Genomic DNA, 24464 nt, shown 5'->3' with positions numbered 1-24464 from the left:
AGATTATTGGTTGATTATATAACGTTTGAAGATGACATGCCACTGAGCTGTGTATTGGAATGAGTGCGTGCTAAGTGGTTTTGATCAAAAGTTGAAGTAGAAGGAATATGTTTCAATATAAATTACTCCTCCTCGCTTCCTCCACCACATCCAGGATCTCTTACACACATAGACCTCAGGTCTCAGTGCCAGATAGTAGAGGGAGTGGGGGAGCCTGATGCACTTCACACATCAGGGGGTAAATTTTAACTCCAAAGAATGGGTAGGTTCGGGGCGGGTGGGCAGTAAAGATACTCCATTTTCAGAGCGGGACCACATCCCAGCTCCAACACGCCTACTTCCGGGTTTGACACAGACGCGATTGGATGCGCGCACGCTTCTGACACCCGGAAGTCACGCCAGCATTTAAAGCCATCGGGCCAATATTAAAAGGGCCAATTTAGGTATTTAAAGTACTTAATGCTATTAACTTTTCGAGTATTGAGTTACACAGACCATTTTAACTTCTCCTGAACATGTCTCCCGTGGCCTTTGAAACACGCCATGGAAACGGAAGTGAGTTCCAGCCGACCCTCATTTGGACCTTTAAACCAGTGATTGACAAGTGAATAAAAGGTGAATTTTTGCAGCAGGGCAACCAGTTCTCTCAGACAAACCTTTGGCTGGGAGTTCTTTGTGTTTAGACTGAGATTTCTTTGTTCACACTCAAAATTCTTGTGTTCACACATATTTACCTACATTTTGGACCCCCTCAAACTGACAACATCAGGATGGGGGCACAGTGGATTTATTCTACAGTATGTCTGAGGAGGGGGCACATCACCATCCGCACAGGCACAGCGTGCAGTTCTGGGAGTTGCAGGTGCACAAGACAGAGATGCATCACTAGAATCTGCAGAAGAGTAGAGAGGGGACCAACAGAGGGCCAATGTCGCAGAAGGCACTACCCACGTAAGAGGGTGTACAGGCAGAGGCTGAGCTTCCTGGACCTCTCTGAGTAACAGTGTCTACACAGACTCAGATTGAGTCATCATGTGGTCGCAGACATCTGCACGTTCCTACATGCAGAGCTGCTCCCAGCTGGGCCTGATGGCCCGTCGCACTCAAAGTCACCACTGCCCTCAATTTCTGCGCCTCTGGATCGTTCCAGGGCGCCACCGGTGACATCTCCAGGTCTCTCAGACGTCTGCACATAAGTGTATACGACATGTCATGGATGGCATGTTTGCCAGGGCATCCGACTACGTCAGCTTGGATCCTTGGAGACAAAGGATATTCCTGCAGACGTGGCTCATGACGTTAGCCAGACTGTGAGGGCAGTGGGTTTCAGCTCTCTCACTGGCTTCCCACAGGCACAGGGCGCAATTGATTGCACATACGTAGCAATCCGAGGACCTGCACATGAGCCAGGACCGCTCATCAACCGCTCATCGCATACCAGCTGCACATATCATCAATGTGCAGCTGGTATGCGACCACTAGAAGAGATTTCTGCAGGGGTGTGCCAAATTCCCTGGCAGCTGCCATGATTCCTTCATTTTGCGCGAGTGCAACATCCCAGCCCACTTACACGCACAAGACAGGCTCAAGGGTTGGCTCCTTAGAGACAAGGGATACCCCTGTAGATGTGGCTCATGACACCTGTGAGAATTCCCACCAACGATGCGCAGCAGTAGTACAACGACAGTCACGTTGCCACCAGGTCTGTCATTGAACAAGCCATAGGAATTCTGAAGATGCGCTTCAGGTGCCTAGATCGATCTGGAGGAACCCTTCAGTACTCACCAGCGAGGTGAGTAATGGTTGTGTCCTGCGTCCTGCACAACAGCGTTCAGCAGAGCAGGTTACCGGTGGAGGAACTCAAATGTGCTCGCTAAGCATCCTCATCTGCTGACAATATCGAAGAAGACGAGAAGGAGGATGAAGATGAGAAACCCATCGCCAGAGTAGTGGCACACGTGGCTGCTCGTGATGCCAGGGAGTCACTCAAATCAAACAGGTTCTCACAAGGAGATCTGCAAACTGAAGATAGTGAACTACTCAGACCGCCTGGAACAACCACCACCACCAGCACTAGCCCACAACCCCCTCCCTCCGCTTGTACTAAATAGTCCTTCAACCGCACATACACCCATTGTAAACATGTCCAATGGGGGGCATCAAGTCTTGGTGTTCGTGATGAAGCACATGAAAGGGCGCTTTCATAAAAGGGGCTCAAGAATGAACATAGCGAGGAGGAAAGCTGTAGACTGCAGGAAGGTATCAATGGACTGGTCAGGTGCTAAATGGAATTCAATCCAGAGAAGTGTGAGGTAATGCATTTGATGAGGGCAAACAAGGCAAGGGCGTACACAATAAATGGGAGGATACTGAACGGTGTAGAGGAAGTGAGGGACCTTGGATTGCATGTCCATAGATCCCTGAAGGTAGCAGGACAGGTAGATAAGGTGGTTGAGAAGGCATATGGAACAGTTTCCTTTGTTAGTCGAGGCATAGAACATGAGAGCAGGGAGGTTATGCTGGAACTGTATAAAACACTGGTTAGGCCACAACTTGAGTACTGTGTATAGTTCTGGTGAGAGTGACTGCCCTTGACATCAAGGCAGCATTTGACCGAGTGTGGCACCAAGGAGCCCTAGTAAAATTGAAGTCAATGGGAATCAGGGAGAAAACTCTCCAGTGGCTGGAGTCATACCTAGCACAAAGAAAGATGGTAGTGGTTATTGGAGGCCAATCTTCTCAGCCCCAGGACATTGCTGCAGGAGTTCCTCAGGGCAGTGTCCTAGGCCCAACCATCTTCAGCTGCTTCATCAATGACCTTCCCTCCATCATAAGGTCAGAAATGGGGATGTTCGCTGATGATTGCACAGTGTTCAGTTCCATTTGCAACCCCTCAAATAATGAAGCAGTCCGAGCCCACAAGCAGCAAGACCTGAACAACATCCAGGCTTGGGCTCATAAGTGGCAAGTAACATTCGCGCCAGATAAGTGCCAGGCAATGATCATCTCCAACAAGAGACAGTCTAACCATCTCCCCTTGACATTCAACGGCATTACCATCGCCGAATCCCCCACCATCAACATCCTGGGGGTCACCACTGACCAGAAACTTAACTGGACCAGCCATATAAATACTGTGGCTACGAGAGCAGGTCAGAGACTGGGTATTCTGTGGCGAGTGACTCACCTCCTGACTCCCCAAATCCTTTCCACCATCTACAAGGCACAAGTCAGGAGTGTGATGGAATACTCTCCACTTTGCTTGGATGAGTGCAGCTCCAACAACACTCAAGAAGCTCGACACCATCCAAGATAAAGCAGCCCGCTTGATTGGCACCCCATCCACTACCCTAAACATTCACTCCCTTCACCACCGGCGCACAGTGTGTACCATCCACAGGATGCACTGCAGCAACTTGCCACGGCTTCTTCGACAGCACCTCCCAAACCCGCGACCTCTACCACCTAGAAGGACAAGAGCAGCAGGCACATGGAAACAACACCACCTGCACGTTCCCCTCCAAGTCACACACCCTCCCGACTTGGAAATATATCGCCGTTCCTTCATCGTCGCTGGGTCAAAATCCTGGAACTCCCTTCCTAACAGCACTGTGGGAGAACCTTCACCACACGGACTGCAGCAGTTCAAGAAGGCGGCTCACCACCACCTTCTCAAGGGTAATTAGGGATGGGCAATAAAAGCCGGCATCGCCAGCAACGCCCACATCCCATGAACGAATAAAAAAAAAACACTACAGGAAGGATGTGATTGCACTAGAGAGGGCACAGAAGAGATTTACAAGGATGTTGCCAGGACTGGAGAATTATAGCTATGAGGAAAGATTGGAACAGAGGAGGCTGAGGGGTGATTTAATTGAGATGTATAAAATTATGAGGGGCCTAGATAGAGTGGATAGGAAGGACCTATTTCCCTTAGCAGAGGGATCAATAACTAGGGGGCATAGATTTAAAGTGATTGGTAGAAGGATTGGAGGGGAGCTGAGGAAATTTTTTTTCACCCAGAGGGTGGTAGGGGTCTGGAACTCACAGCCTGAAAGGGTGGTAGAGGCAGAAACCCTCAACTCATTTAGAAAGTACCTGGATGTGCACCTGAAGTGCCGTGACCTACAGGGCTATGGACCAAGTGCTGGAAAGTGGGATTAGGCTGGGTGGCTCATTTTCGGTCGGCGGGGACACAATGGGCCGAATGCCCTCCTTCTGTACCATAAATTTTCTATGATTCTATGATAAGACATGGCAGTGTTGGTGAGAATTATAACATTTAATGCGCACGTAAGAAAAAGACAAATATAAATGAAAAAAATGACATTGCGTCAGACACCCTTGTGCATACCCTCGGTGAATACAAAACCTTAGCCTTCCTCTTCCTACTACTTCTACGTGCTACGTCCCCTGTGGCTTCAGCAGAGGTAGTGGCAAGTTGTACTGGTCCTTGCCCTGACTGCTGAGATGCTCTCGGCCTCCGACCTCTGGGCTTTGAAGCCCCTGAGGGCCCCGCCAAAGAAGTTGGCGGGGATATTTTGAGGCCCCAGCCTCATTAGTATGAGTGGGTGCCTCGCTGAAACTTGCTGGTTCTGGGAGGGTGGTAAAATTGGCTGGTGCACGTGCTGAGGCAGCCAGCAGATCTGGCGGGGGGGGCGGGGGTGGGGGGCCATCCCGGAGAGGAGTGGGGGCTTGAGCGGGCCGCAGTTTTTTGTGAGCCCAGGAGAAGTCTCACCTGAACTATTAGAAAAACTGCAGCTGGAACAATTATCATCGCCAGCACAAAAACTTAAAATCCTGGTCCAAACATATCATATCTTGGTAAATATGCCTTTAATAGGATTCAATTGTAGTGTATAATGGATAGCGTATTCCAGTAGTCATGCATATGTCGCAATTACATGCATCCATACAGTCATGCAAACGCTCCCTACATGTATTCTGAATACATTAATAATGCCAAGCCTCGCTTGAAATGTTCACAGTGCTAATTTTGATAATTATCCATAAAACACGTGGGTTTTAACTTAACTAGTTACTTAATTAGTTGATAACTATGTTTTTTAATATGCAACATAAAATCCATAGTATATGCAGTCTAAAACAGTTGATAGTTGTCAGCAGTGCATGAAAAATAACACTTCATTTAAGTCTGACTCTTCTAATGATCCCTTACCAGGAATTAACATCACTGTCTCAGCAGTCAGCCACATGAAGATCAGCTTGGTCATCTGCCTTATCTCTCTTTTGAAATCCATGTATTTCCCTGTTGCGGGGGTCAATTGTTCAAATATTTTGACCTATAGCTAACACAACATGGATCTCTGACCAACCATGGGTACAAACAAACCGTTCTGAAATTTGCACGCCTAATAAATGCTCACGTCTACTAACATTTTATTGTTAATTTAATAACAAAGATGTTAAAAATGGGGGGATAAATCAGAAAGGTGGGAAACTTCCCTGCACGTCGCTGTAAGGTTTGTGGATACTATAGACGATTAAAGAACACGCTCAACTAGATCACATAATCAACTAAAACAAGGGTAAATAAGATTTGGGTCTCATTGTACTGATGCATCTTTATTTTGAAATAGAAATTGTTCTGTTTATAGTAAGTTCATTTAATTTTAAGGTGTATTATGTATTTTGGTAGAAAAAGCTAAAAACAAGACAATACGAGTTATGACCCAGTTAGGGCCAGAAATCTCATGAGTTGCATTGACACTTATGGTTAAATTGTCTATCTATCCAACTCTCTACAGTGTAACCCACAAATCTTCCTTTCAGCCTCTTATTGACATCAGTCATTCGTTCTATGCTGACTCTGATGTTTATATACCTATTCTTAAATCCTGCTTTTTACATCTTTCCAGCTTTGAAATCCTTCCATTAACTTGCCCTAAATCAGTTATAACCTTTTACATAACTGCACATATGTCATTAATGTAGGCTTATATTTCAAGGGAAGTAAAATGAGAATTATTTGGCATTGCAATCATTCCCATTGTAAAAAGCATTAGGATAACAGAATATCTAATGAGGCCTTAATATGATAGCAATTAATGTAAGCGTCCTGCAATTAGTTTTTGTAATAGATGGAATCCCCTTACAAAAAACAATCTAGCTTAATTATAACAGCTTTAAATCCGTTAGCACTTTTTTCATAAACAGGTCACTTGTACTGTAATTGTTTTATATTAGTATGAAATGTAGAAAAGATACATTCGTATGCCGATGAGTACTTTTCGTCACCATACACAACATTTGTATTAAATAGTTATAAATAATTATATTGCCATTACCATTTAAACACTTTGATATAGATATGGATTATATACATAGTAAATGGCTGTTTACACCATTTCTCGGGGTTTCTGATGAAATTGCGCCTTGAGTTTGGGAGAACCCTCACAGAATTTCTTCCCCGAAGTATCTGAGAAATGATCTTATAGAGGTATATAAGATTGTTAAGGGTATAGAAAAGAAATTAACTAAAATATCAATTATAAATTAAACTGTGGGAGTAGAACTAGTAGAACAGCTTCAAACTAGTAAAAAGTAATTTTAGGAAGAGTGATCAACATAAGGGGCACAATTTTAACTGTTGGGGTTGGGGGGCAAATATCATCGGGCATTTCTGGAGCGGGAAGGAGTCCCGGCTCCAACCCACCGAAAAACGCACACGACCCAGACCCCTCTGGGTGCGCGTGTGGAATTGCCGGCTGGACGATATTTATGCCAGGAATTAAAATACTTAAAGTATTTGAAATCTGCATTAATGCACTTAATCATGCTGGCAAGCGATTTCAACACTGCCTCAATGTGAAGCATGCCATGGGAAACTAGGCGGGTTGCAGACAGCAGCCATTTGGCCATTTAAATCCTTGTTTAACAGATGGGGATAAAAGGTGAGTAATTGCAGCAAGGCACTCAGTTCTCTCAGACAAACTTTTGACTGGGAGATCTTTGTGTTTAGACTGAAAATTCTTGGTTCACACTCAGAATTGTTGTGTTTACACATATTTACCTACTTTTTGGACCCCCTCAAACTGACAATATCAGGATGGGGGGCGCAATGGCTGCACTCACCAGTACATCCGAGCTGGAGGAACATCCTCGCCAGGCACAGCATGCACTTCCGCCACTTGCAGCTCCACAACACACAGATGCGCCACTCGGACCTGCACAAGAGCAGAGAGGGGAACAACAGAGAGACCGATGTCGCAGGAGGCACTACCCTGGTGAAAGGCTCCACAGACCGAGGCTGAGCTTCCTGGCTCGGAGTGAGTCGCCAGGTGGTCGCAGACATCTGTAGCCTCCTTCATGCTGAGCTGCTCCTGGCTGGGCCTGGTGGCATCGCATTGCCCATGGCAGTTAAAGTGACCACTGCCCTCAACTTCTTCGACTCCAGATTATTCCAGGGCGCCACCGGTGACATCACCGGGTTCTCTCAGTCGTCTGCCCACAAGTGCATAAGACAGGTCACTGATGGTTTGTTTCGCAGGGTGTTCCACTATGTCAACTTCCCCATAGACGACATCAACTAGACGGAGAGGGCAGTGAATTTCTGCTCTTTGGCTGCCTTCCCACGGGTACAGGATGCAATCGATTGCACGCATATAGCAATCCAAGCGCCTCCACACGAGCCAGGACTACTCATCAACAGAAAGGGGTATCAATCCATCAACGCGCAGCTCGTTTGCGACCACCGGAAAAGATTTCTTCACGTGTGTGCCAGATTCTTTGACAGTTGCCATTATTCTGAGGGAATCCAACATCCTGGCCCTCTTCCACGCACCAAACAGCCTTAAGGGCTGGCTCCTCAGCGACAAGGTATACCCCCTGCACACGTGGCTGATGGCACCTATGAGAAACCCCATCAGCGAGGCACAATGTCGATACGACAGTTACATCACCACCAGGTCTGTCATTGAACATGCAATATGACTGCTGAAGATGCGATTTCGGTCCCTGGATCGGTCTGGGGGAGTGCTTCAATATTCACCAGTGAGAGTGGGTAGAATTATAGTTGTCTGTTGTGTCCTGCACAACATGACGCAACAGAGTGGGTTACCGGTTGATGAGGCCCCATGCCCTCATCCAGCATCCACAACTGCCATCAACATTGAGGAGGACCCATCGGCAGAGCAGTAGCTCACCTGGCTGCTCGTGAGGCCAGGGAGTCACTAATATTTGAACAATTCTCATAGGATATCTACAAAGTGAGGATAGTCCAGTCCTCAGGCCACCTGGAAAGAGCGACACCAACACCAGTGCCCCCCCACCTCCCCTGCAGAAAACAGTCCTACAATTACACACGCACCCACTGTAAACACACCCATTGGGTGGCATCCATTGGGTGGTCTTGCCGTTCATGATGAAGCACATGATAGGGCGTTATCACAAAAGGCAGTCAACAATGGGCAAGAAGTGGCACTAGTGGCACTAGCGCACAAAAACCTAATATAATTGAAAAACATGACAGTCGGTCAGACACCCTTGTGGATATCCTTTGTGATCACAAAACATTAGCCTTTCTCTTCCTTCTATGTGGTGCATCCCCTGTGGCCGTAGCAGAGGCAGCGGCAGATTGCACATGTTCATACCCTGACTTTTGAGATGCTTTTGGCCTACGCCCTCTTGGTTTTGGAGCCCGTGAGGGCCCCACCAAAGACTGCTCCACCTGCACCTGTGCAGGGGCAGATTCGGCCAACCGGAGAGAAGACCTGCATAGTGGGTTCTGGTTGAGATGTTGGAGCGCTTTGAGTGGCGTCCCCACTTACATGCCCCCTTTCGCCATCATCCCTCTCCTGGGCCAGGCCCACATCACTCCTACCACCCTGCTGGACAACAGTTTGGAGGACATGTGTGATGCTTTGGAAGCCCACTTGTAAAGTTTTTGTCTGCCTGTTTAAGGCAGCAGAATGTTGTTCACCCTGAGTCCGAACGGCCGTTGTCAGCCTGAATGGGCTCATTTGTGAGGTGTGCGTGAAGCTCAATGGAGGCTAGCCTTCTCTCCATTGCAGACGTTCCCGCACTTACCTGCGCCACTATCTCAGACGTTCCCACACGTACCCATGCCACCATTCCACTAATGCAGAAGGTGGACTCCTCCATCCTCTCTGTTATTATGGAGAGTGGCATGGCACCTGTTCCAGTACCTCGCAAATATGCTGCTGTCCCTCGATCATTCTCCTTTTAAAGGATAGCCCCCGGGGTTCAGCATCTGCATTTAGCTGAGCAGAGCCTGGAGAGGAGTGAGCCCACCGACGCACACCAGTGTCTGCTTGTGCTCACTTGTGTGTGGTGACTCACTAGGTGCTAACTCAACGAGGTGTGAGTATCTGCGCTGGTGGATGGCTTGCTAAGATGTAACGGTGCACCCTCAGAGGCCGGGAGCTCCTCCAGTCACTTCAGTCGTTGAAAGGCCTGGAAGAGAACAGAAGGCAATATTAAGTATCATCACAGATGTGCAATGTTGCGATGAGCCTACTGAGGTGTTCAACATGCCAATCATTCTTAACTTCAATTCATGTTGTGTGTGATGAATGTTAATGTTAAACCAGACGTTTGTGGGGTGCCAATCTCGGCGTCCCCGACGGACAGGCACTCGAGTGTGGCTGATCTGCAGGGCCTCCTCCTCTGCCTCTGTGTGGACCACTATTTATTGTGGCTCTCCTCCAGTCCTTGCCCTCTCGCGTGCATTTTGTGTTCTCTTCTCCTACAAGGGGAGAAAGTACAGACGTGAGTGAGTGAGGGTGAAGTGGTCAGCCGGTGAATGTATTGCTTTGGATGAGGCTGACCGTGAAAGAGGTGCATCAGAGGGTGAGTATGAGACAGAGACATCCCATTGGATCAGGATTGGGGGTGAGTGGTGGTGGTGGGGTCACAAATGGGGAGGTGAGGAAGTGCTCAGGAAGTGAAGGTAAGTTGAGTCTGAGCCTTAAGTGGGTGTGAGGAGTGATGTGATGGAGTAGTATAGGCAGTGCAGAATGATGTGAGGGCGGTGGTGGTGCTGGTGTGGGTGATGTGCAACATGGAATGCAGGAGAATCAGCAAGTGTAATCACTTTTGCTGACCTAGTTAGGTCATTGAAGCGCTTCCTGCACTCGACCCAAGTGCGGCCGATGTTGTTCCTGCAGGTGACCTCCTCTGCCACCTCGAGCCAGGCCTTCTTGGTGGCAAAGGAAGGGGGTTTCCTCCTGTTGGCCGGGTAAAATAGTTCCCTCCTCCTCCTCACCCCGGCCAGCAGCACCTCAAGTGAGGCGTCACTGAATCTTGTAGCTGGCTTGCCCCTCAGCTGCTCCATTCTGCGTGCTTGCTTCTTGCTCCAGCAAAAGCCATTGGTGCAATGGCCCTTTAAATTGAGACACTTCAGCTGACAGCAGGTTATGTGCTGCGCAGTCCGCCCGCTGCGCAACTTTCGGACTGCAAACCCAGAAACAATGTTAAGGGCCATCAATTAAGTCACGATTGCGTGGGGAACGGTAAGAATTTATTATTTGGGTTACCCGTGTGCCCATTGACCTCACCCCCGCCGCCATCCTGCCGGCATTTTAAAATCATGCCCATGGAATAAGCTTCCAGGTAAAGTAGAGAAGTCAACAACCTTGCTATTGTTTAAGAAACAATTATATGCTTCAACAGGTGGATGGATTGAGAGGGGCCATAAGGACCTTCCTTGCCATAATTATCTAGTGATATCGTGGTAAAGTATTTTAGCACACTAACACCATGTGGTGTAGGACATGGTTTCTTATCCTCATGCTTAGTGTCCAATCTCACATATTTGCTTGAAGAATGACATTTACAGAGGTATAAACTGGTACAGGTGCAACCACTAACAAAATGGTGGTAGGGATACTATAAGCCCCACTCACATGTATGCCCTGTGCACATTCTCTTTAACTCTTCTTTAACTTCATTATTGTCCAGGTAACCAGCACAATGCACTGTATGTAGGTTCATTCAACAGGTTTGTGTTTGTAAGTGTAGTATATAGCCAGCAGGGAAGAACAAACACTGAAAAGAACTGTTTATCATTCCTAACAGTTTTAGACTTGATGTTGAAAGTATACTGCTGCAACCAGCTGCTAGTCTGCAGGCAATCACAGGCAGGAACAATGATTTGCTGTAAAAGCCAACAACTCAAGCACTGCTGTCTCTTCCACTCTCAATTTCAACAGCAAATGTTAGTGGGGAAACTCCTGACCATCCCAGGCAATGGTTGCACCTGTCTGCTTTTTCAGTCAGGAAATGGTGTGTGACATTGTTGGGGAGGGTGGCCTAACAAGGCAGGGAATTGTGTTATCCCATGTGGAGAAGGAACATTTGAAATAATAGATTTTTTTTTGTGTGCAAATTTGATCAAGGCTTTCAGTAACATTTAGATTGTGAAATCAATTGTTCATCTGTACCATGGTGTCCCAACTCATTCATAAATTTTGCTGAGGTTTGTATACAGTGAACTGAAGCTTGGGCCTGCTCCTCACATAGAACTCTTGCATGCATTCTCACTAGAACTTCCTAAAAGAATTCTTGAACAAAGCGTGCAATTCATAGCATCATGGTAGGTACAGCACAGGTGGAGGCCATTCGGCCCATTATGCCAGTGCCAGCTCTTTGAAAGAGCTATCCAATTATTCCCATTCCCCTGCTCCTTCCCAATAGCCCTGTAATTTTTTTTCTCTTCAAGTATTTATCCAGTTCCTTTTTGAAAGTTACTATTGAATCTGCTTCCACCACCCTTTCAGGCAGGGCATTTCAGATCATTACAATTTGCTGCGTAAAAAAATGTTTCCTCATTTCGTCTCTGGGTCTTTTGCTGGTCACGCAAATCTGTGACCTGTGGTTACCAAGCCTTCTGCCACTGGAAACAGTTTCTCCTTATTTACTGTATCAATCATTCATGATTTTGAACACCTCTATCAAATCTTCCCTTAACCTTTTCTGTTCTAAGGAGAACAACTCCAGCTTCTCCAGTCTCGCCACATAACTGAAGTCCCTCATCTCTGGAACCATTCCAGTAAATCTCTTCTGCACCCTCTCTAACGCCTTAACATCCTTCCTGAAGTGTGGTGCCCAGAATTGAATACAATACTCCAGCTGAGGCCAAACCAGTGTTTTATTAAGGTTTAGCGTAACATCCTTGCTTTTGTACAAAGAAGGTTCACTCGGTTAATCTCGGGGATGAGGGAGCGGACATATGAGGAGAGGTTGAGTAGATTGGGACTCTACTCATTGGAGTTCAGAAGAATGAGAGGCGATCTTATTGAAACATATAAGATTGTGAAGGGGCTTGATCGGGTGGATGCGGTAAGGATGTTCCCAAGGATGGGTGAAACTAGAACGAGGGGGCATAATCTTAGAATAAGGGGCTGCTCCTTCAAAACTGAGAAGAGGGGAATCTTCTTCACTCAGAGGGTGGTAGGTCTGTGGAATTTGCTGCCCCAGGAAGCTGTGGAAGCTATATCATTGAATAAATTTAAAACAGAAATAGACAGTTTCCTAGAAGTAAAGGGAATTAGGGGTTACGGGGAGCAGGCAGGAAATTGGACATGAATGTAGATTTGAGGTTAGGATCAGATCAGCCATGATCTTATTAAATGGCGGAGCAGGCTCGAAGGGCTGATTGGCCTACTCCTGCTCCTATTTCTTATGTTCTTATGTACTCTAGGGGGTGATTTTAAAATGAAGCCGAGAAGTGGGCGGGGGGGGATCAAATTGAGGTCGGGAAACCGATTAGTACGGGTTTCCCGGATGTCCGTACGATATTGTATCCACACTGCCATTGTCCCTTTTAATTCCATGGGCTTTAATTTTGCTAACAAGTCTATTATGTGGTACTTTATCAAATTTTATTCTATTTGTCGGTTTCCCCTCCGACTGACCGGCTGATTGACAGGCTGGTCTCAGTCGGACGGGAGACCAGCCAGGGAGAGGATGTGGTCAGGCAAATCTGCAGGTAAGTCTTAGTTTGTATGGATGGGGCGGGGTGGGGGGGTGGTGCAAGGGTGGGCATGGGGACATGAGTGGGCAAGGGGCATAGGTTGGCACAGGGATCACTTGTCAGGGGGGATGGGATCGGGGGTTAGTCATGGAGGGGTGTTGGGATTGGGGGTCATTGTGGGGGGCTGTGAGGATCGGGAGTCATCGCGGGGGTCCATGATCTTTGAGGAGGAGGGTCATGGGCGGGAGGATCGGGGTCGGGGGGGAGGCTCGGGGATCGGAGGGGAGGATCAGGGTCGAGGGGTCCGCAATCATTGGGGGGTTGGTGCAGGTAGGCTTGTTGGGCCTGGGGGAAGCACTCCTGCTCCTCCGGGCCCACAAGCTGTGCCTTTCTAGGCATCTACCCGTTAGTCTCGGGCCTTCTCGCCTCCTTTCATGAGGCGTAAAACAGAAGGCCCGGGAGTCCCGGCCCGTCGGGGTTGAAATCGGGAATTGGTGAAAAATGGAGGACTGAAGCCTCCTTGAAAGGTTTTAAGGCCCGATCCGGCTCCTGCGAGCGGGTTGGTCGCCTGCCCCTCGTCCAGCCCCAGTGTAAACCGGAAATGGGCGGGTTGGGGGCGAGTCTAAAATGGTGGCAATTTTCAATGTCCCCCAACCCACCCATTTTTTAATTTGAAAATTGGGCCATATGTCTCTATTAATAAAGCCCAGGATCCCATATGCTTTTTTAACAGCCTTCTCAACTTGTCCTGTCACCTTCAAAGATTTGTGTATGTGCACCCCCAGGTCTCTCTGTTCCTGCACCCCCTTTAAAATAGTACCATTTAATTTATATTGCCTCTCCTCATCCTACTAAAATGTATCACTTCACACTTCTCTGCATTAAATTTCATCTGCCTTGAGTCTGCTCGTTTCATCAGTCTGTCTATGTCCTCCTGAAGTCTGTTACTATCCTCCACATTGTTTTCTACATTTCTGAGTTTTGTGTCATCTGCAAACTTTGAAATTATACTCTCTATACCCAAGTCCAGGTCATTAATATATGTCAAAAAGAGCAGCGATCCTAATACTGACCCCTGGGGAACACCACTTCCCTTCAGTCTGAAAAACAACCGTTCACCACTATTTTCTACTTTCTGTCCTGTAGCCAATATTGTATCCACACTGCCATTGTCCCTTTTAATTTCATGGGCTTTAATTTTGCTAACAAGTCTATTATGTGGTACTTTATCAAATGCCTTTTGAAAGTCTATATACACAACATCAATTCTTGCCAAATTAGTGAACACCTCAGGACTGTGCTATGCAATTTTGTACTGAATTAAGGAATGGATGTCTCCAGTGTGTACATATCGAAGTTTTTAATTTTGTGGTGTGATGTCTTTAGATTGCTTGAACCAACACAAATTGAAACTAAAATTAACAAAAATGTCTGTGTTTTCAGATTGCACTTTTTATATCACAAAAATCTAATGGTCCTCAGCTGACACCAGTAAAGGAATTCTGCACAGAAGATGAAACTTCCCCTGAAGCAACCAACTGTGCAACTGCGTTTCAAACATATCTTCCATTTTGTGTGAGTAATTTTCCAATATATACCTACTGTTGAATGGTGACCCTTCTGTAAATGATATAACAGCTCATGACATGATTGCTTTATTGGGGAATTTTTTTTTTGGATTCTGTTTAAACATCTGCTTCTGTACCACATCCTTGTAACTAACTGTGTTACAGCTGAGTGGCATGTTTCAGGAGGCATAAGTTGTGGGCCTTCACAAAGTTGAGGATATTCTGTCATTAAGCTACCTTGGAGAGAGATGCATTTCATTATCACTTGACACCAAGGGGGCAATTTTAACCCCCCAAGACAGGCAGGGGGGGTGTAGTTAAAAATTCAGAAGTGGGAAACCCGATCCCAACCTGCCTCCAACACCACCACTTCCAGTTTTAACAGAACCTGCTCTCCAGAGGCGGGTCCATAATTACAATATTTTAACGATGCTGCGTGCCTCAAATTTTAGCTCTGTTTCAAATTTAATGGCAGCGGGCCGGGATTCCCAGGGCTTAGGAAACCTGGCAGCTGAAGGGCCAGATCCAGCAGGTAAGTGCCTTTCTGGTACTGCTTATGGGCCAGAAGAAGTAGGTGTGCTTCCACCCGGACATCAAGCAAACTTGATTCCCACTCCACGCAATCGGACCCCCCTCCCCGCAATTGGATCCCGCGATCGTAGCCCCCACCCCCCCCCCCCCCCCCCGATCGGCCCACTCCCCGAACACTCCACATCCTGTGCTCTTCTCTCCTCCCCACCACCCCCCGCCGATCTCTCCAGTCCCCCCGATCACTGCACAGTACATAGGCAGTAAAACACCAGAAACTGTTCTTACGTCTACTGGCCATACTTGCTATCCTATTCTGAATATATTTGCAGGGAATTAATTCAGAAACACCCAAGTATATCTGTATTACACTTGTTCAGGGTCAGTTTTGACTTGGCAGCTATGTAAAATCATAGAATAATTACAGCACAGAAGGAGGCCATTCGGCCCATCGAGCCCGTGCCGGCTCTTTGTAAGAGCAATCCAGTTAGTCCCATTCCCCCACTTTTTCCCCGTAGCCCTGCAAATTTTTTCCCTTCAAGTATTTATCCAATTCCTTTTTGAAAGTCACGATTGAATCTGCTTCCACCACCCTTTCAGGCAGTGCATTCCAGATCATAATTACTCGCTGCATAAAAAAGTTTTTCCTCATGTTGCCTTTGGTTCTTTTGCCAATCACCTTAAATCTGTGTCTCCTGGTTCTCGACCCTTCCGCCAATGGGAACAAGTTTCTCTTTATTTACTTTATCTAAACCCTTCATGATTTTGAACACATCTATCAAATCTTCTCTTAACCTTCTCTGCTGTAAGGAGAACAACACCAGCTTCTCCAATCTATCCATGTAACTGAAGTCCCTCATCCCCGGAACCATTCTAGTATTTCTTTTCTGCACCCTCACTAAGGCCTTCACATCCTTCCTAAAGTGCGGTGCCCAGAATTGGACACAATACTCCAGCTGTGGCTGAACCTGTTTTTATAAAGGTTTAACATGACTTCCTTGCTTTTGTACTCTATGGGGGTGATTTTAAAACAGAGCCGGTAACGGGGCGGGGGGTCAAATTGAGGTCGGGAAACCCATTAGTACGGGTTTCCCGGACGTCTTTATGATTTTGATATATGCTTTTCTAACTGCTTTCTCAACCTGTCCTGCCACCTTCAAAGATTTATGCACATACACCCTCAGGTCTCTCTGTCTCTGCACCCTCTTTAGAATTGTACCATTTAGTTTATATTGCGTCTCCTCATTCTTCCTGCCAAAATGTATCACTTCGCACTTCTCTGCATTAAATTTCATCTGCCATGTGTCCGCCCATTCCACCAGCCTGTCGATGGCCTCTTGAAGTCTATTACTATCCTCCTCACTGTTTACTACACTTCCAATTTTGTGTCATCTGCAAATTTTGAAATTGTGCCCTGTATACCCAAGTCCGAGTCATTAATATATATCAAGAAAAGCAGTGGTCCTAGTACCAACCCCTGGGGACCACCGCTGTATACCTTCCTCCAGTCTGAAAAACATCCATTCACCACTACTCTGTTTCCTGTCACTTAGCCGATTTCATATCTATGCTGCCACTGCCTTCAATTTTGCTGACAAGCCTATTATGTGGCGCTTTTGAAAGTCCATATACACAACATCAACTGCATTGCCCTCATCAACCCTCTCTGTTACCGCATCAAAATACTCAATCAAGTTAGTTAAACACGATTTGCCTTTAACAAATCCGTGCAGGCTTTCCATAATTAATCCACACTTGTCCAAGTAACTATTTATTTTGTCTCGGATTATCATTTCTAAAATCTTCCCCACCATCAAGGTTAAACTGAATGGCTTGTAGTTGCTGGGCTTATCCTTAAACCCTTTTTTGGGTCTGTGTAATCCCCTATTCGGTGTTTGCAGAAATGATTCTGAATAGATTGCTCACTGAACCCTGCAAGCTTCTCATTTCCAGTGCGGTTCTATTTTTTTCAGCCAGGTCTAATATGTCCCTTCATGGCTCATCGAATTTATGCCGTGAGTAACTGCCATACAGAGCAGGATGGTGGCAGACTGATTCCAAGGGCAGCATTTTAGCACCCGCTATCGGGTGCGTTCCTGGCGGGGGGCCCCGAAAATCATGAAATCCCGGAGCGGGACCGGAGCCCGCCTTGAACCCGCGCACTTCCGGGTTCCCCGCTGATGCGCCGGCGTGCGCGCGCAGCCCCTGCTGGTGGGAATCCCGCATGCAATTAAAGCCAGCAGGATGCCACTTGAAAGTATTTATTTGGCTTGTTCAGGTCATTAACTGACCTGAATAAGGGATTATGTGAGGAGGGGTGGGATCTTAGAGCAAACTGGGACTGTTTCCCACACTGGGGGAAACACTCCCAGATCAAATGGACCTGTTGCAGCCATCAGCCTGTGGCAGCTGCAAAGGTCCATTTGACAGGTGGGGGGGGAGACCCTCACTCATTGCAGGAGGCCACTCTGTCACTTGGGACAAAGTTTGGCCTCCACCACCCTCCTCCTGACAATCAAAGTCACCAACTTGCACACTTACCTCGGTGTCCAGACACATGTATCTACCTTGCGGACCCCCTCAGATCTACATCTTCCGGATGGGGGCCGCCGTAGCTGCAGTCATGACCTCCTCAGAGGGCGAACAGCATCACCAGCCTCGCCATCCACGCCATCCACCTCTGACACGTGGAGCTCCACAACAGAGTGCCGTGACACATCCACCTGCACAGCAGGAGGGAGGGCTACCACAGAGAGAGATGCGTCGCAGAGTGCACTACCCTCGCCACAGGGTCCACAGACCGAGGCTCAGCTTCCTGGACCTCTCTGAGCAGCAGTGCACACGGAGGCTCAGAGTCACTTGACATGTAGTCGTGGACATCTGCAGCCTCCTTCATGCCGAGCTGCTCCTGGCTGGCCCGAGCACCATCTTCTTACCTGTCGCTGTCAAAGTAACCACTGCCCTCAACAACCTCTCTTCCACATCCTTCCAGGATGCAGCTGGGACGTCGCCGACGTCTCTCAGCCGTCTGCACAAAAGAGCCCTGCAAATACACCTACACCCACTCTGCAGTGACACAATGGGTGGCATCAGTTGTGGGTCTTCATAGTGATCCTCAGGAAAGGGCATTATTGCACAGACCAGACAAGATTCGCGAAGACATGGCAGTAGTGGTGCCAATATAATATGTGATGTGAGTTGGTCAGAAATTCAATATAAGCAACAACCATGACAAACCCTCAAACACCCTTGTGCATCCCCTTCATGCTCACGACACGTTTGCCACACGCTGCCTACTGAACATATGTGACGCATGCCCTGTGGCTGCAGCACAGGTAGTGGCAGGTTGAGTGAGGCTGGCCGTGAAAGAGATGCATGAGAGGGTGAGTACAAGATAGAGCCATGAGATTGTATGAGGATTGGGTTGAGTGGTAGTGGCGGGATGAGTACTGGCGAGGTGAGTAAGTGCAGGTAAGATGAGGATGAGGTTTGAGTGGGTATGAGGGGTGATGTGACAGAGTAGTGTTGGCAGTGCAGAAGGAGATGTGGGTTGGGGGCGGTGATGTGGCAGACGGAGTGTAGGGGAAAGAGTAAGTGTACTCACTTTGGCTGACCTACTGAGGTCATTGGAGCGCCTCCTGCACTGTATGCAGGTGGGCGATATGTTGGTGGTGCAGGTGACCTCCTCTGCCACCTCGAGCCAGGCCTTCCTGGTGGCAGAGGCAGGCCGCTTCCTCCCGCCCGCCAGGGGGAAGATCTCTGTCCTCCCCCTCCTCCTCACCCCATGTATTGATACCTAGAGTGAGGCATCATTAAACTGGGAGCAGCCATCCCCCTGGGCTGCTCCATGCTGTGATTTTTTCTGTTTGTTGCAGCATCTGTCAGTGGAGGACTGCTCCTTTAAATAGAGCTCCTCCAGCTGACAGATCTTACTGCGCATGCGCAGTCCGCCCGATGCGCAGATCAGCAGTTGGGAACCCGGAGGAGAAGGTAAGTGGATCCAATTAGCGGATTGTATGCTACAATCGCGCGGGAAGCTGACTAATTTCACCGGGCGCGTTACCCATGCGCCCGATAGCCCCCCCGCCGAGAACCCGCAGCCCTGCTAACATCCGGCCCCAAGTCTGTGCTGAGTTAGCTGAAAAGGCAACTGTAGGAATGCTACAATTGTTCTCCCTGTCCATGATTTTAGGGAGAGCAGGATTTTATACTCTGGATCTGTGTGAAAAAAAATATTCTAACTTCCCCCTTTGTTGTTCTAATGATAATCTGGAGTCTCTGCCATTTTGTTATCAATTTGACAGCAAATGGAAACAATTTTTCACCATTTACCTTCTCAAAATTTTCATAATTGTCAAAATTTCTCTTGGATTCCCCCAGTGACAAAAGCTCCAATTCTTTGAGCCATTCTCCATAATTATAACTATTTTAGGTACAAACTGAAGTTGACCTTGGCTTATATCTTACACAGAGGAAAATGTTTAGATTCATTTGTTGATTTGGGCGGTGGGGAGAATAACGTTACTGGCTGAATAGATTGCATATATTAAAGTCTATACGCTTGTAGTTACCAACGTTTCTAGAATTTATATGCCATATCATGTCTTTCGCAGCCACCCTTGCTTACCCATTGCATCTCTGACTCGGTGTCCACAACTCTTACTATTGCCATCATAACCTCTTCAAGGCCTCTCATTTCCATCATATCTTTTTTATGGCAAACATGTACCATTGTAGTTGCATTCATTCAAATTTTTCTTTGCCATTGCAGACTTCTTATGCCTTCATAACCCTCCTTCGAGTCTTGTTGCTGCAAATTTAGAAAACCAGAAATAATAAGAAAATTAAAGACAGAAGAATAATAATTACTTGCATTTATACAGGACCTTATCACATCATGAAATGTCTCAAAATGCTTCATCCAAAGAATCACTATTTAGAGTGTATTGACCATTATACAGGCACACAATCAACATCTCTGAACAAGGAGCAAAGGAAGCAGATAATAAGGCAAATTTCAATCAAAAATATGAGAGTGAAAAGCAAAAATTAACATCTAAAATAAATTGTATAAAAGACAGAAAGGACAAGATGACAAATACTTTTTTTCCCCCTTACAGAGCAAAGAAACACATTTTTGGGGCCAATAAGATGGACTCTCAAATTTGATTGATACTAATCCAGGCTGTTTCAACTGATGGCAGAAAACATTGATTCCTGATTTATAAATTTCTGTTACTTGACACCTAGGTGCATGCTACCTCTTAGTGTTTTATACTCTATTTATGTTGCATGGACATGGGCAGTATTATAGGGCTCGATGTTACCAGGGCTGCGGGTTCGCGGCGGGGGGGCTATTGGGCACGTGGGTAACGCGCCCGGTGAAATTAGTTTGCCACCCGCGCGATCGCAGCCCAATTGGATCCACTTACCTGTTCTTCCAGGTTCCCCACTGCTGATCTGCGCGTCGGGTGGGCTGCGCATGCGCAGTAAGATCTGTCAGCTGGAGGAGCTCTATTTAAAGAGGCAGTCCTCCACTGACAGATGCTGCAACAAATAGAAAAACTACAGCATGGAGCAGCCCAGGGGGAAGGCTGCTCCCAGTTTAATGATGCCTCACTCCAGGTATCAATACATGGGGTGAGGAGGAGGGGGAGGACAGAGATCTTCCCCCTGGCGGGCGGGAGGAAGCGGCCTGCCTCTGCCACCAGGAAGGCCTGGCTCGAGGTGGCAGAGGAGGTCACCTGCACCACCAACATATCGCCCACCTGCATACAGTGCAGGAGGCGCTCCAATGACCTCAGTAGGTCAGCCAAAGTGAGTACACTTACTCTTTCCCCTACACTCCGTCTGCCACATCACCGCCCCCACCCCACACCTCCTTCTGCACTGCCAACACTACTCTGTCACATCGCCCCTCATACCCACTCAAACCTCATCCTCATCTTACCTGCACTTACTCACCTCGCCAGTACTCATCCCGCCACTACCATTCAACCCAATCCTCATACAATCTCATGGCTCTATCTCATACTCACCCTCTTGTGCATCTCTTTCACGGTCAGCCTCACTCAACCTGCCACTACCTGTGCTGCAGTCACAGGGCATGCGTCACATATGTTCAGTAGGCAGCGTGTGGCAAACGTGTCGTGAGCATGAAGGGGATGCACAAGGGTGTTTGAGGGTTTTTCATGGTTTTTACTTATATTTAATTTCTGACCAACTCACATCACATATTATATTGGCACCACTACTGCCACGTCTTTGCGAATCTTGTCTGGTTTGTGCAATAATGCCCTTTCCTGAGGATCACTATGAAGACCCACAACTGATGCCACCCATTCTGTCACTGCAGAGTAGGTGTAGGTGTATTTGCAGGGCTCTTTTGTGCAGACGGCTGAGAGATGTTGGCGATGTCCCCGGTGGCACTCTGGAAGGATGCGGAGGAGAAGTTATTGAGGGCAGTGGTGACTTTGACAGCGACAGGTAAGAAGATGGTGCTCGGGCCAGCCTGGAGCAGCTCAGCATGAAGGAGGCTGCAGATGTCCACGACTACATGTCAAGTGACTCTGAGCCTCCGTGTGCACTGCTGCTCAGAGAGGTCCAGGAAGCTGAGCCTCGGTCTGTGGACCCTATGGCGAGGGTAGTGCCCTCTGCGACGCATCTCTCTCTGCGGTAGCCCTCCCTCCTGCTGTACAGGTGGATGTGTCACAGCACTCTGTTGTAGAGCTCCACGTGTCAGAGGTGGACGGCGTGGATGGCGAGGCTGGTGAGGCTGGTGATGCTGTTCGCCCTCCGAGGAGGTCATGACTGCAGCTACGGCAGCCCCCATCCAGAAGATGTAGATCTGAGGGGGTCCGCAAGGTAGATACATGTCTCTGGACCCCGAGGTAAGTGTGCAAGTTTGTGAATTTTATTGTTAGGAGGAGGGTGATGGAGGCCAAACTTTATCCAAAGTGACAGAGTGGCCTCCTGCAATGAGTGAGGGTCTCCCCCCACCACCTGTCAAATGGACCTTTGCAGCTGCCACAGGCTGACAGCTGCAACACGTCCATTTGAACTGGGAGTGTTTCACCCAGCATTGGAAACAGTCCCAGTTTTCTATAAAATCCCACCCCTCCTCACATAATCCCTTAATCAGGTCAGTTAATGACCTGAACAAGCAAAATAAATACCTTCAAGTGGAACCCCGCTGGCTTTAATTGCCTGCGGGATTCCCACCAGCGGGGATTGCGCACGCGCGCTGGCACGTCAGTGGGGAACCCGGACGTGGGCGGGTTTGAGCCGGGCTCCGGTCCCGCTCCGGGATTCTCCGATTTTCGGAGCACCCCCCCCCCCCCGGCCAGGAACGCACCCGATAGCGGGTGCTAAAATGATGCCCATACTTTCATCAAATTACACATTGCCAGTTATTTTATGAATACCTCATTTAAAAAAAAAAGTGAGTGTAAAGGCAGAATAGTTGGGGAAGCTCAGACCCAGGTTTAAAATCCACATTTGTCTGAACCTTTGTGGACTAAGTCAAAGTAAACTTTTTTCAACTTACATTTATATAGCACCTTTAACATAAAAAATAACCATGGTGTTTCACAGGCATGATGAAAATGGGCGTCGAACCATAGGAAGCGGATTTTAAAGAAGGTCTTCGTGGAGACGTGTGAGGTGGCGAGGCAGAGGGTTTTAGGGAGGGAATGGGATCTAGGCAGTTGAAGGCACAACATCCAATGGTAGGGTGAAGGATAAGGGATGTTCAAGAGGCCAGAATGAGAGGAACAGAGAGGTTGGGAGTCGGAGCGGGTGGAGTTTGCAGGGCTGGAGGGTGTTGCAGAGATATGGAGGGGTCTGGTCATGGAAGGATTTAAACATAAGGATGCGAATGTTAAATTTTAGGTTTTGTGGAACCTGGAGCCATTGTAAGCCAGCAAGAATGGGAGTGATGGGCGTGTGGAACTTGATGTGAAATAGGATATGGGCAACAAAGTTTTGGGTGAGCTGAAATTTTTGGAGGGTAGAGGATGGCAGACTGGCTAGGAGAGCATTGAAATATATTTTTTTAATTCTCGGGATATGGGCATCACTGGCAAGGCCGGCATTTTATTGCCCATTCCTAGTTGCCTTTGAGAAGGTAGTGATGGGCTTTCTTCTTGAACCGCTACAGTCCTTATGGTGATTTCAACCTTTGTGTCCATGTTTGGATCAAGGCTGCAATGAGGTAAGGAAACGAGTGGTCCTGGTGAGTAAGTGCCACTTGATAGTACTGCTGATGACTCCTTCCATCACTTTGCTGATAACTGGGAGTAGGCTGATAGGGCGTTAATTGGCCTGTTTGGATTTGTCCTGCATTTTGTGGACTGGGCAATTTTCCACATTGTCGGGTAGATGCCAGTGTTATAGCTATACCGGAACAGCTTGGCTTGAGGTGTCGCTAGTTTTGGAGCACAAGTCTTCAGCTGGGATGTTGTTGGGGCCCGTAGTCTTTTCTGCATCCAGTGCACTCAGCCATTTCTTGATAGCATGTGGAATGAATCGAATTGGCTGAAGACTGACTTCTGCGATGGTGGGGACCTGAGGAGGAGGTCAAGAAGGATCATCCACTTGGCACTTCTGGCTGAAGATGGTTTCAAATGCTTCAAGAGGCACAATAAATGATATAAATGGGAGTAAGAAGTTACAAAGGAGCAAAGAATGACTAAGTGAATGGGCAGAAACTATGGCAGATAGAATTCAATGTGGGGAAGTGTGAGGTCATCACTTAGGATCCAACAATGACAAGTAGGAATATTTTTTTAATGGTGAGAGACTAGGAGCTGCAGAGGATTTAGGTGTCCATGTACACAAATCACTAAAATCTATTGCACTGGTACAAAAAAATAATCAAATGGAATGTTTGCCTTCATCTCAAGCGGGCTGGAATATAAAAATAAGAAAGCAGTGCTTCAGTTGTTCAGAGCCTTGGTCAGACCCCATCTGGAGTACTGCGTTCAGTTTGGGAGCTGAATCTCAGGAAAGAAATATTAGCCTTGGAAGAGGTACAGCGCAGATTCACCAGAATATCAGGGCTTAAAGGGTTAAATTACGAGAGCCGGTTACATAAACTTGGATTGTACTCCCTTTAGTTTAGAAGGGTGAAGGGTGATCAAAACAAGGTCTTTAAAATGGTAAAGGGGTTTGATGGGCTACATACAGAAAACTATTCTTTCTGGTGGTGGAATCCTAAATCAGAGGGCATGATTTTAAAATTAGAGTTCACCATTTAGGTGTCAAATTAGGAAGCGCTTTTTCACACAAAGGGTAGTGAAAGTCTGGAATTCTCTCTCCCAAAGGGCTATGGCTGCTGGGTCAATTGAAATTTTCAAGACTGAGAGCGATCGATTTTTGTTAGGTAAGGGTATCAAGGGATATGGAGCAAATGG

General features: G+C 47.4%; 1 protein-coding gene across 4 annotated transcripts in view; it reads left to right on the top strand.

Annotated features, from left to right (window-relative positions):
• b3glcta (beta 3-glucosyltransferase a) overlaps positions 1-24464 on the top strand; it is a 251537-nt gene that overhangs the window by 150708 nt on the left and 76365 nt on the right. For all 4 annotated transcript variants that reach the window (XM_067985969.1, XM_067985972.1, XM_067985971.1 and 1 more), the window contains one exon: positions 14399-14530. In XM_067985969.1, coding sequence (XP_067842070.1) covers positions 14399-14530 — 132 coding nt within the window. The remainder of the gene's footprint in view (positions 1-14398; positions 14531-24464) is intronic.

This window comes from Heptranchias perlo, chromosome 6 (genome assembly GCF_035084215.1).
Source record: "Heptranchias perlo isolate sHepPer1 chromosome 6, sHepPer1.hap1, whole genome shotgun sequence".
In the NCBI taxonomy this organism is placed as follows: Eukaryota; Metazoa; Chordata; class Chondrichthyes; order Hexanchiformes; family Hexanchidae; genus Heptranchias; species Heptranchias perlo.
This window is presented reverse-complemented; position numbering and strand designations above follow the sequence as displayed.